This window comes from Erinaceus europaeus, chromosome 12, assembly GCF_950295315.1.
Source record: "Erinaceus europaeus chromosome 12, mEriEur2.1, whole genome shotgun sequence".
Classification (NCBI taxonomy): Eukaryota; Metazoa; Chordata; class Mammalia; order Eulipotyphla; family Erinaceidae; genus Erinaceus; species Erinaceus europaeus.
The window spans coordinates 71,174,756-71,188,193 of record NC_080173.1 but is presented as its reverse complement, the minus strand read 5'-3'; the positions used below and the strand labels follow the sequence as shown (position 1 = coordinate 71,188,193).

At 41.0% G+C, this 13,438-nt stretch overlaps 1 protein-coding gene across 1 annotated transcript; it reads left to right on the top strand.

The window, feature by feature from the left end:
- Nucleotides 1-3,043: 3,043 nt before the first annotated feature.
- LOC103108070 (C-C motif chemokine 2-like) lies at nucleotides 3,044-5,175 on the top strand. The gene is made up of 3 exons (XM_007516926.3): nucleotides 3,044-3,205; nucleotides 3,919-4,036; nucleotides 4,694-5,175. Exons 1-3 carry the CDS (start codon nucleotides 3,139-3,141, stop codon nucleotides 4,797-4,799), a joined length of 291 nt encoding a protein of 96 aa, XP_007516988.1. The 5' UTR covers nucleotides 3,044-3,138; the 3' UTR covers nucleotides 4,800-5,175.
- Nucleotides 5,176-13,438: the final 8,263 nt, after the last annotated feature.

Below are 13,438 nucleotides of genomic sequence, written 5' to 3'. Positions count from 1 at the left end.
AATTGTGATCAACTCACTTTCCAAAAACAATGATTCCTCTTTCAAGTAGAGTCACCACTTCAAATACTCAGAGGAACCACGAAGATTTACTGTGTGAGTGTGGACCATCTGGTCTCCCTCTCTGTATATGATTTCCTTATATAAAAAGAGGAGATTGCGCTACATCATTTTTGCAAATCCTCTGGTTGTAGAATGCCAGAGGAGATAGCAATGTGAAGCAGGAGAGTAGCTTAAAGAGCATAGTGTCTTTCAATTTGCTAACCTTAGTCCAAACCCAAGGAATGACTGATGGCAACCCATAAATCTATGGGAAAGTGAGATTCAATCCCCCAAATCCATGGAAAAGAACTCTCAGATAAAGAGTTATTATTTTATTCATATTATTCATACTAATATGAAAAAATACTTTCTGGAAACTAAAGTGAGATAGTCTGGGAATAAAATGTGTCAAATTTCATATCATCTAACATTCATTCAATAAGAATTAGCCAAGCCATTGCAGAGCCCTGAGTCAAACACAGAGTGGTTTCAACGTGTGCAGGGGGGGAAGGTGGTCAAGAGCAAGACTGAGTAAGAATAAAAAGAAGTCTCTGGGAAAGGCATGAGCAAATCAATGCCCTAAGCTGATTTGTCCTTTCTTCAGTCTACATTATATTTGAATGACACCCCAGAATTTGTAATGGCCTCTTCATATAGGCTGTTCTATCACATTCTCTAGGTAACCACTGTCAACCATGAGACATTGAGTTCAAATGCTTGTAGGTAGAGATTCCAGAATCAGTGTCCTGAGTAGAGATCTTGCCCCCTAAGGGTAGTTGAATTTGTCTAGAGGACTAATGGAGACAGTGCTGAAAAGAGCCTGGACAGTCTCTGACTTTAGGTGAGCAATCAGTCATACCGGCTATTCCACTCCTTTGCTTTTACTGGTCATTAACTACAGACCACACACTGTTCTTTGTGCAATATCATCCACTTCCTATTACAAATGTAGCAACCAGCAAGTGTTGGTTCTAAGATGATCCATGAAATAACAACTACTATCTCAGTTTCTCTTTCTGAAAGAAAAAGTCACTGAATCCTCTCATGCCCATAGGTAGGGATAAAGTCAATAGAGAGATGCAGAAGTTACATAGGCTCCTGTGCTGAATATAGGCCCTAGAACAAATAAATGGGATATACAGTTAACAATATTCATATATTTTCCCATATTTGGGAGCTACTCTCTTCCCTGATCCAGATGTCTAGTCCTCTTTTCCAGCTATGACACCATCTCTTCAGATAACTTGGGTTTACCTGCATATCAGATGTCAGGCTCAGGCAAAAACTAGTAAAGTCATGGGCCCCTTGGGACAGACCTATAATAGACCTACTAGCTATGTCCAAATCAGAGACCCCAAATCTTCATCTGCAATATTCTTGCCTTTAGGTTCATGATTAGTCAACAATTTGCTCTGCTTTCTATCTTAACTCTTTCAGCCACGAGGTTCCAGATGCAACCATAATACCAACCTGAATTCCCTAGGCAGATGACCCTACCATGTGTCCTGGAGCTCCGCCTGTCCAGATCCCTTCCCCACTAGGAAAAGAGAGAGACAGGCTGGGGGTTGGATTGACCTACCAATGCCCATGTTCAGTGGGGAAGCAATTACAGAAGCCAGACCTTCCACTTTCTGTACCTCACAATGATCCTGGGCCCATACACCCAGAGGGATAAAGAATAGGAAAGCTATCAGGGGAGGGGATGGGATACAGAGTTCTGGTGGTGGGAAATGTGTGGAATTGTACCCCTCTTATCCTATGGTCTTGTCAATATTTCCATTTAATAAATAATAATAATAATAAAACATGAGGCAATGTGTTGGGTGAAAATCAGTTCAGCCACTAACAGCCTCAAGAATCCCACATATATATTTAAAACAAATGAGTTCACTGTCATGAATGGCTCTTTGATTTTGCCACTATGATTCTATGGTTTTTGAGGCATTCTAGTTCTGTGACATCTTGTTCTGCTGTTTTTACTCACTGGGGATCCAGAAAGAAGTTGTGAAAGGAGCCACAATGGTGGGATGCAGTCTTTGCCCACAACTGTCTGTGACATTAACCACAGGTTCCAACCCTACAGTGACTTAACTACAAGGAATGAATGTTTCCCAACCCCTCCTTACCTAAGGTTGGCTAGTTTGAACAATAATGAAGACAGAGGTGACCCCATCATATGACCAGGTATCCTATTAGAGGATAGGGCACCTTTCATCAAGATGAACGGCAAAGTGGTGACTGCATAGACCCTGGACTCTGCTAAGGGGACCATGGGCAGGCACTGAACTCCTCTTTGCCTCTTCATTCACTTCATCTACAAAATGCAGATAACCCATTATCTCAGACCAACAGAGTCAGACATCTGTAAGACTAAGCATTTGTACAGGGCATAGGGTATTGTTACTACAAAGTAAGCACTGCAGGGGTCTAACACGCAAATGATCTGCACTGTGTAATCTCTGCAGTTTCTCTGGAGTCTTAGAACTCAGCTCTATGGTTTCAAAAACCCTCATCCCTGCTAAGTTTTGATTGTGCTGCCATTCTAAATTTTAATGAGTAGTTAGATTTAACATACTGGTGGGAAGCCCCCCAGCAGTATAAAAGCCCCTCCTGGATGAGAGGGTCCTTGGACTGTTGCCTAAGGGGGGAGCAGGTGTGAGCCTGGAGATGCTTTCATCTCCCTCATGGCCTCTTTGGCTTTGCTCAATGACTTTTTCTGTAGCATTTTCACTCTGGAGAAAGTGGAACTCTGAAAAATAATTGTTGTCATTCATGTCTATGGTTACTCTGGACATCGCTCTGCCTACCCCCCTCCCCCCCCCCATGGTTTGATCTCAGCAGTGGATGGAAAAAGTGCCCAGTCCTGCCGCCAGTGCTTCCCTCCCGCTTCCTGAAAATCACAAAGAGGGGGCACTTGCTCAGCACATTGAAGTTGTTTCACTTCATCATTCTTGGAGGATGATGCTGCCTTTGCTCCACCCTCTTGGATTTTTTTTTTAATAAAAAGGCAGAGACAGAGCTGCCAAGCAGCAAGGCAGAGGACAACTCAGAAACCATCCACTCTCTTTAAGACTGAAGCTCATATCCTCAGCCTCCAGCATGAAGGTCTCCGCAGTGCTTCTGTGCCTGCTGCTCACAGCTGCCACCCAGGTGCTCGCTCAGCCAGGTGAGGACCCTTCCTCCATCCCTTGGATGCAGGTCCCCACCCCATTTTTAGAGGGGTGCCCACTCTCACTCTAACAACTGCCTTTCTGAGACTGGGAAACCCAAAGGAGGCTAAGAAGTGAAGCTGACCTCACAGCTGCTCCTGCAGTCTGGGTGAAAATGTCAGTTGTGGATACAAACCCAGCTTTTGTCAGCAGTGTTTGGGGCCTCGGGTGATCAAAGACATGTGATCTTTCTGTAGATGATGGAGAGCAGAACTATAGAGCTATCTGGACTGTGCTTCATCCAGTCTAACTTGCAGGGGCACAGTTCTGCAGACTCAGAGGGTACCAGGAAAGCTCAGGACAGACCAGATTGTTGGGGCCCCCAAAAGGGCTGCACTCCTGAAGTCCTTATGCTTATCTTCTCTAGCTCTGATAATCTGGATCCTTAGCTTCTCCTAAGGACCCGCTTAGGAGTTTAGTTTTAGCAGCTCCTCCTCCTTCTCTCCATTGGTGGCGCTGTGCAATGTAGCATTCCACAGCATGGCCACCTGCGTCAGTGCACCATTCTAGCTCTGGGGTACAGGCAGAAGCCTGGGATTCAATGCCTCCAACCAACCTCTGCACCTGACTTCCCTTTGTCTTCTTTCCATTATTACTCTTCCCTGCTTCTGAGATCACAAGAATCTAGCCCATCCTAAAGTGTTTCTTTCCTCTGTGACTCTATTTGCAGATGCAGTTACTGCTCCAGTCACCTGCTGCTATACTTTCACCAGTAAGACGATCCCAATACAGAGGCTGATGAGCTACAGCAAAATCACCAGCAGCAAGTGTCCCAAAGAAGCTGTGATGTAAGTTGAGCATACCAACCCTTCCTGGTCCACTCCTCCTCAGGGAATAGGAGGCAAGCCTCACAAATGTAGAGTCAGCTTATAATCAGCTTATAAACCATCTAAACCAATATTCAAGGTGTATGTGTTGGGGTTTACCGAAGTCATGAGGGAAAAGTGATATCCAACGTAATCATCATCTGGGTGCTATTTAGGTCATGCCAACTTCATTATTACCCTTAAATGAGGATGGCTTCAGCTATCACATGTTGACAGGGAGCAGCTCTAGGGTTCCCTCCTGCAACCTGCCTTCCTCTTGGAGCTCCCCAAGCAACTTCTGGGTTTTTTTTGTTGTTTGCTTGTTTTCTGCTTCTAGAGTTATTGCTGGGGCTTGGTGCCTGCACTAGAAATCCACTGCTCCTGGAGGCTATGTTTTCCTTTTTGTTGCCCACGGTGTTTATCGTTGTTATTGCTATAGTTGTTGTTGGCTAGGTCAGAGAGAAATCAAGAGAGGAGGGAAAGACAGATAGGGGGAGAGAAAGACACCCGCAGACCTGCTTCACCATTTGTGAGGTGGCCCCGACCCCTCAGCAACTTTTTAATGTAGAATGAATCACACCCCAGGCTGAAATCTCAGCAGAACTCCATCTAATTGTGTTCTCTTCCCCACCCACACAGCTTCAAAACCAAGCTGGGCAAGGAGATCTGTGCTGACCCCAAGGTGCCTTGGGTCAAGGAGTCCATGAAGCAGCTGGATGTGAAAACTTCTACTCCAAAGCCTTGAACACTCATTTCACAACCCAGGAATCTGAAGCTAATTTATTTTCTACTCACTTTCCTTATATGCCCTCTATGTTAATGTATTATAATTCCAAAGATTACGAACTATGTCTGTTGATATAAGACATGATGCCTTAAGTAATGTTAATCTTATTTAAGTTATTGATGTTTTAAGTTTATCTTCTATGAACATTTTTTTAAAAAAAACAAACATAGATTTATTTTCCTTCGTGAGTCTGAATTCTATTCCTGAGATGGTGTGAGGGTCCTTAAAAAGATCATTATTTTTTTTATCCTATAAAATCTAAGACCTTGTTAAAATATTTTATGGATATATAATTATGTAACAAATGAACAATTATATATATTTTTATACAAAATCTGACTTGGGTATTTTCTTTGGCAATCTAAAAGGCAGGGTGTGATCTTGTTGATGAAGGAAGAAGATTGCTTTAAGAGTAGGGCTCATGTTTTAGAGAAATTTGAGTATGGGTTGGTCTCCTAGGTCTTCCCTCCTTCATAGTTTCATCTAAATATCTGTGGAAGAATATTTAAGGAAGATCCAATCAGGCATTCTACTGCCATCACTACAGCCCCCAATAGAATCTGTTAAATTCTCAACTACTTATGTCACCCAATCCCTCATTTCCCTTCTTGCAATCCCTGATCTATCTCCTATAATCCAGTTCCATGGGCCCCTCACCTTACCTCCAGTCTCTCCTTCTCTAACAACAGACAATGAAAGTACTGGGGAATAAAAGAGACAGACTCACTGACCATCATTTAGATAATTTAAGATTTCATCAAAACCATATGTCTTGAAGCAGAGGGATAGCTTTCTGTGGCCCTGGGGGATGTTCTGGTCTTGTGGCATCTCTCTGCTTCTCTGTGTCTTTCTTCAGTCCAAAGAATGAAAAAAAAAGGGGCTGGGCTATGGTGCACCTGATTGAGCACACATGTTACAATGTGCAAGGATGGGTTCAAGTCCCCGGTACCTACTTGCAGGGGGAAAGCTTTGTGAATGTTGAAGCAGTGATGCAGGTGTCTTTCTGTATCTCTACCTCTCCATCTTCCCCTCCCCTTTTGATTTCTGACTGTCTCTATCCAATAAATCACTAAATATAATAAAAATGCTAAAAAGGGGAGCAGGTAGTAGCAAAGCAGGTTATGCACACATGGGGCAAAGCACAAGGACCGTAAAGATCCCAGTTCAAGCCCCTGGCTCCCCACCTGCAGGGGGGGTTGCTTCAAGAGTGGCGAAGCACGTCTGCAGGTGTCTATATTTCTCTCTCCCTCTGTCTTCCCTTCCTCTCTCGACGTTTCTCTGTCTTATCCAACAACAACAACAGCAATAGCAACAATAAAATTAACAACAACAACAAGGGCAACAAAATGGGGAAAATGGCCTCCAGGAGCAGTGGGTTCTTAGTGCAGGCACCGAGCCCCAGCAACAACCATGGAGGCAAAGGGAAAAAAAAAAGAATGAAAAACATTTCAACCCTGGAAAGGTAAAATCGCACATTCATGAGATTCCAGTCTGAAAGAGAGAGACTATATGACTTGAAATTATCTTTAAAGAAAGTATGAACTTTTTCTTAAAAAAAAAAAAAAAAAACTGACAGGATCATTAAGAAATACAGAAAAAAAAAAAAAGAACAATTACCTAGAAGGAGAAACTATGATGACTGCATACATATCAAAGAGGAGAAAAATCAGTCTGATGAGATCTGGGTGTCCATCTGTGTGTCAAGTAGTAGGAAATTTTAGAATAGGACATTGAATAAAGGCTTTTGAAGTCAAGGAATTAAGTTGGTACTTAGATTCACCAGGAAAAACCTCTAGAGTAATCCATTATCACTGATTTCATCTCCAAGCAAAACTCTCAATGTACCCAAATTCATCAGGCAGCAGACAATTTATTGGCATCTACTTACTTATGAAACTCAATGACCCTCATTGCCAGGATCAACATCCCTCCTTTCTCTTCTCCACTCTTCAATTCTCAACCTTGTTGAGACCAAGGATTGGCTGTCCCAGGATGCTCCCAGATGGTATGTTGGTTATTTTGAATCAAAGGCAATTGAAAAAGAACAGATCCACTATTTTTTATCCAACTATACATCTTCCTAAAAGTACAAATCAATCATCATGATAACCCTACAAGAGACAAATTTTCCCAGGCTAGGGTTTGTGAAGTTTATTTCTGAAATTTATATACCAGCAAAATGCTTTCATGAAATTTTAAGGTTTTGTTTAGTGTCTTTTCCTTCTGAATTTTGTCACCCCTTTCTAAAAAGTAGATAACCTCACTACAGTAGCCAGATGAGGAGGCTCCTAGTCATAGCCAGTTCAAGGATACTTCTTGCTAATAACCTTTCCAGTCCTTTGGACCTACAAGAATAAATGGAGATCAACTTCCTCGACAACTTGATCAGCACTCAGAAGTAAATCTTAAATTTCAGTTGATCCCAGGAGACACAGAACTGGTGAGGCATCATCATATAGATATTGAAAGGCAGCCCCTCCAACACCAGGTAGATTCCAGTGGAGTGGCCTAGAAGGAAGGGGGGCTAAGGGAAGCTTTCATGTATACAAGTGCCAAAACAACCTGCTTACTACTTTTAAGCCTTTTGAAATCATATCTATTCATTGGTAGGGAACCTTAAATACATGTGTGTTTGTTTTTCACTCAGCCACCAGGGCATTCCTTGCTGCTTGCATGATGAAACTATGGGCACAAAGCATTAGCAGTAAGCCCTCCTTTAGGAAAGAATGCCAAGTGTAGGGTGCTTCTAGCCTGTTGTATCCAAGTCTGTTCCAGGAAATATACGCTCTTTCTTTTGTACTCAAAATTGTCCTAGTTTCTGCCCATTGTCTAATTGAAAAGCTACCTCTATATCTTTTTAAATATATACTACAACAATATTGGATTTCCAGGTACAAAAATCTCTATTAGTTTCATATTGTTACTATGGCCAATTATTATAAACTTAAGGTTTAAAGAACACAAATAGAGTACCTTGTCATGCTGGAGCTCAGGAGTATAAAATGGTTTAGCAGGTCTGCATTTCTTCTGGGCAGAATCCATTTTCTTGCCTTTGCCCATTTATGGAGGTTTTAGCTCCTAGTCACCTTCCTTTAACAACAAAGTCCTTCCACTTCTTCCCTGCCTCTCTGCCATCACACATGCCTCTAATTCTGATTCTCCTTCTTCCTTCTTATGAGGGCCTTTGTAATTGTTTGGCCTTACCTGGATAATTCAGGTCAGTCTCACCACCTCAAGAGCTTTACATTAATCATATCTGCAAAGTGTGTGTGTGTGTGTGTGTGTGTGTGTGTGTGTGTGTGTGTGTGTGTTAATGCCATGTCAGGTAACACACCACAGGTTTCAAAGACTGAATTAGCTTCTAGGCTTCATTGGGATGCGTCATTATTCATACTACTAGTTAGGGACTGAGCATGGGCTCACAATAGGCACTGCAATATCTGGATCTGGTTTGTTGTATAAATACTCAGATAGTCTTGACCAAATTTCCTTTCATCTATAGCTCATAAATTATGGACTTATTTTATGCCTCAAATGGTTCCTAAGCTTCCTGTGTACCAAAGTCACTGAGTTTCTTTCATAACCCCAATATACCCCCAATGAATTTGATAGAGGGTATTTAAATGGGAAAAGGTTCTTCTCCCCAGTGGTATATTTGATGAGTCCCCCAGAACATCTGGGCACACAGATGATTCTGGATCACTGTGTTCCTCAGTCCTTTCCTTCTTGGAATTGCCAGTTATTCAGTTAGTCCTACAACCTGTTGCCTGGGCTTTCATTGCATCCTTTGCTCTCACCTAAACTTGGTCAATTTATAATAAAAAATGGTAGGGACCTTTTAGTACTTGAAATACCAACTGTTTCACTTGCCAAGCAATGGGATAGAATTTGGTGTGTGTGTACGTGTGCGTGTGCGTGTGCGTGTGAAGGGGGTGGAGTGGAGGAGGAAAGTCAGGAGTCAAACTCAGGTCCTCAAATATGAAAGGTATGCATTCTATAGCTGAGTTAGATCTCTGAGCTGGGCTGGTCCTTGAGCAATGAAACACCCATAAGAACTCTCTGTTGGGCCTGGAAGACAGCATCATAATTATGCAAAACATTCATCCTGAGGCCCTGAGGTTTTCAGTTCAATCCCCAATATCACTATAATCTAGAGCTGAGCAGTGCTCTGGTGTGTGCGCATGTCTGTCTGTCTGTCTCTGTCTGTCTCTGTGTGTGTGTCTCTCTCTCATTAAAATAAGTAAGACAACTTTAAAAGCTGATTAATTAAAATAAAAATTCTAGGGATAAGGAAGTCTTAAGGAAGAGAATGGGTTTGAAATACACCTTTCCACTCCAGCCTGGGAATGAATATCAGCTGAAGAGAGGGATTGAGTGGTGTGTAAAAAAGCAGAGAACTCAGCCAAGGATTAAATTTAGCAAGGGACTGCACTTGTCATTGCTGGTAGCTCAGTAAGATTCTACTAGTTCCCTGAGGGAAAAACAATTAAGTTATCAAAAAAAGTTGGAAGACTGAAAAAAATCTTTGACTTTCTAGTTATAACACAATTTTTAACCTTCCATTTGCCAACCAATGAAAATCACCAAGGCAGAAAAAAAAAAAAGAACAAAGAGAAACTTCACCAAATGTAGATCCAGAATATTTGAAAAGGGAGCTCCTCTCCAAAGCAGGATCAGGAACGCTGTTATAGGAATAGGCCTCCAAAGTCCACTACCCAGCAGTGTTTCAGGATTGTCACACTCAATGCTGAGGGGTGTGTCCCAATGAGTGAGATTATTGTAATTCTCTTATTCCTACTCCACAGTGAGTAAGGGTTTCTCAGAGTCAGGTGAATGTTCACTTTCTCCAACTGCCATCATTTTTTTTTTGAGACTGTACAATTCATCTCTATACAGCTTAATGATTTCATTTTCAAACTGCCTAAATTTAGACTTTATGGTAATCAAATAATATTTGCCATATTTTGAAAGTATCAGTTCAGTCATGTAGCAAATTAGCACAGCTGTGCAATGGAATTCTAAAGCTTTTTCATCTTGCAAACCTGTTAAACAACTTCCTGCTTCATTTGCCACACAGCCCCCATCAGTCACTATTTTACTTTCTATTTCTACGTATTTTACTACTCTAGAGACCATAAGTGGAATCTTGCAATGTCTCTTTTATTATTGTTATTATTATTATCACTGGTTTATTCTATTTAGCATAATAACCTCCAGAGTCATCCATGGTGTTTCATAAAACAGAATATTCTTCCTTTTCAGACTGAGTATTCAATTATAGGTTTCAGTCACACTTTGCTTATTCATTTATATATCAGTGGCAATGTGTTGCTCTACCTTTGGCTATTCTGAATAGTGCTCTAATAAACTTAGGTGTATAAATACCTTTTCAAGCTTCTACCTCCAATGTTTTTGGATATATAAGTAGAAGTGAGACTGATGGATCACATAGTCTTATTTTTAATGTTGTGAGGGGACTCCATACTGTCTCTCACAGTGGCTGAAATGTTTTACAATTCAAATTCTTTTTTTTTACTCTTTTAAAATTTTTTTATATTTATTTATTTATTTTCCCTTTTGATGCCCTTATTTTTCATTGTTGTTGTAGTTATTATTGTTGTTGTTATTGATGTCCTTGTTGTTAGGGCAGTGAGAAATAGAGAGAGGAGGAGAAGACAGAGAGGGGGAGAGAAAGATATAGACACCTGCAGACCTGCTTCACTGCTTGTGAAGTGACTCCCCTGCAGGTGGGGAGCTGGGGCCTTGAACTAGAATCCTTATGCCAGTTCTTGTGCTTTGTGCCACGTGCTCTTAACCACTGCGCTATCACCGGACTTCCTACAATTCACATTCTAAGCAGTAGTACCCATGGGTTCCAACTTCTCCTGTATGTGTAATATTCCTGAGTGCCCTTGCCATCTTGATTTCCATTCATTTGTTTTCTGAGAGAGAGACAAAGATAGAGAGAGGTGAGAGACGACTGCATCACTTTACCTTCCATGCAGCTCCCACAGGATGCCAGGATTTGAACCCAGGTTTTCCTACACAGTGAGATATGCACTCTACCAACTGAGATGTCTCACAGATTCCAAAATGTTTAGTTATAAAATGAATAAATCTCTGATAATGTGATGCCTACAATGTTGACAATACTTTATTATATATTTTAAAGTTGCTAAGAATAGTTTCTAATGTTCCCATTTTTTCTTTTTTTTTAAACTTTTATTTTATTTTATTTTATTTTATTTATTTATTCCCTTTTGTTGCCCTTGTTGTTTTATTGTTGTAGTTATTATTGTTGTTGTCGTTGTTGGATAGGACAGAGAGAAATGGAGAGAGGAGGGGAAGACAGAGAGGAGGAGAGAAAGATAGACACCTGCAGACCTGCTTCACCACCTGTGAAGCGACTCCCCTGCAGGTGGGGAGCCGGGGTTCGAACCGGGATCCTTATGCCGGTCCTTGTGCTTTGCGCCACCTGCACTTAACCCACTACGCTACCCCCGACTCCCCCCATTTTTTCTACAATCAATTGTTATTACCTATAAACCATTATAAAAAATATATATATTTTTTACAAATCCTGTACCATCTAACAGCAACTTTTCTTCTTCCCATTCCTACTTCCTATAATGACAAGCACAGTTTTCTTTCACAATGATTACAAATTAGCGCTGAGATTTTAGACAGAGACAGACTTGAGGGACTTCATTTCAGAGATTTTATGGAGGGAAAGTGTTGGAGCCCACTTTACCTGCAGGAAAAATATCATCTGGGCAGGACACTGCACTTCTCTAGCTCTCTAGCTCTCAGGTCATCAGGGTGCAATTCATGATAGTTGTGTACTAGACCAGAAAAAGCCTGTGGGGAAGTGTTATGCTTCTTAGAAGCATAAAGTCGATCAAATATACACACTGGTTTGAAAAAGTCACCTTTATGGGGCTGGAAGATAACTCCCTTAGTAGGACACCCAGGTTCAAGCCCATGGCCACCACAAGGGAGCGCAATACAAAGGGGAATCTTTGAGGATGGTGGAGTAGTGACTGTGGTATCTTTTCTTTCTGCCTTTCCCTCTCTGCTTCTCACTTTCTCTCTGGGAAAGGGTATGCAGGGAAGAATCCTTAAGGAGTGGTGGAATCACATAAGAGAAGTCCAATGGGGAAAAAAAATACACTGTTGTGATAGATAACATCAAAATAGGCTGACAAAATTCCAGGGGTAAGGTGGTAGAAAGTAGACTGATGGCCCAGGAAGTGATACAGTGAGTAAGGGCACTGAATTTAGAAGCTCTTGAGTTTGATCCCTGGCATCCTGTGTGCCATAGTGTTGCTCTGGTTCATTCTACCTATCTGTATCTTTGTATCAGGTGAATAAATAATACAATCTTTTAAAATGGCAAGCAGAAAGACAGAGAAAGAGAGAGTGAGAGCAATTTGATTGAACTGTCAATAATTTCCGGGACTGGAAGCAACTGTAATTAGTAAAAGAATTGATCAAGAAAGCAGTATGAGTAATGTCACAAAGGCAAGAATAAACTTGATGTCTAGCTAACATCAAAATAAAACTCTTGGAGTGTTTTCAAGTCAATGCTCAAGGTTGTATAATGCTCTTCACTCCCACTAAAGAACCCCCATCCCCACCCCAGGATTGTGTCACGGGTACTTCAGTAATGGGTGTGAATAAAACAGACAGGATGTTTCAGCAAAATCCTTTTCAAATATTATATATCATCAGCAGTTAATTGGTGACATTTTAATGTATGAGAGAAGGAACTAGACACATGATTTGTAAAGTCTGTTTCTTAGAACCCTGGAACATGTGTGGGTGAAGAGAGTGATGAAAACTCCTCTCTCCTATAAGCTCAGCAGAACCACAGTGATTTTGCTCATAAGTATGACTTTTTTTTAATTTAGAATACTATTTTACTACATAATAAGGCATTTAAAAAAATACAAAATGCCATGACTTTCATGCCCCTTGTAGTTCTAATAACATATGAATTAGAATATTTTAAAATAATTAATTTATTTACTCATGAGAGAAATAGGAGGAAAGAACTAAACATCACTATGATACATGTGCTTCCAGGGATAGAACTCGGGACCTCATGGTTGAGACTCCAATGCTTTATCCACTGTGCCTGAGAAAGATTAACTTATTTATTTCTGAGAGAGAAAACCAGAGCATTAGTTTGGCATAAGAAGTGCTAGGGATTGAACTCAGGATCTCTTTATAAATAGTTTTTAATTTTTTATTGCCACCAGGGTTATTGCTGGGGGTTAGTGCCTACACAACAAATTTATTTCTCTAGGTGGTTATTTTCTCCTCTCCACCATTTTTTCTTTTATTCGATAAGACAGAGAGAAATTGAGAGGAGAGAATGAGAGAGAAAGATCTGCAGCACTTGTTTCACCATTTGTAAAACTTCACCCCAGCAGGTGGGAACCTGGGATTTGAACCCTGGTCCTTAAGCATGATAATATGTGCTCTAAACCAAGTGCACCACTGCCTGGCACCTGAACTCAGAATCTTACATATGTAAGTATTCTGTGCTGGTATTGAGCCATCACTACACCCATTGCAGAGTGGTTTTAAACCAT

Bases quoted from the DNA above. Each gene is read 5' to 3' on its own strand.
- LOC103108070 (XM_007516926.3), top strand. From the start codon at position 3,139: ATGAAGGTCTCCGCAGTGCTTCTGTGCCTGCTGCTCACAGCTGCCACC. The intron at 3,206-3,918 runs GTGAGGACCCTT...CTCTATTTGCAG, and splicing joins CCAGGTGCTCGCTCAGCCAG to ATGCAGTTACTGCTCCAGTC. The intron at 4,037-4,693 runs GTAAGTTGAGCA...CCACCCACACAG, and splicing joins TGTCCCAAAGAAGCTGTGAT to CTTCAAAACCAAGCTGGGCA.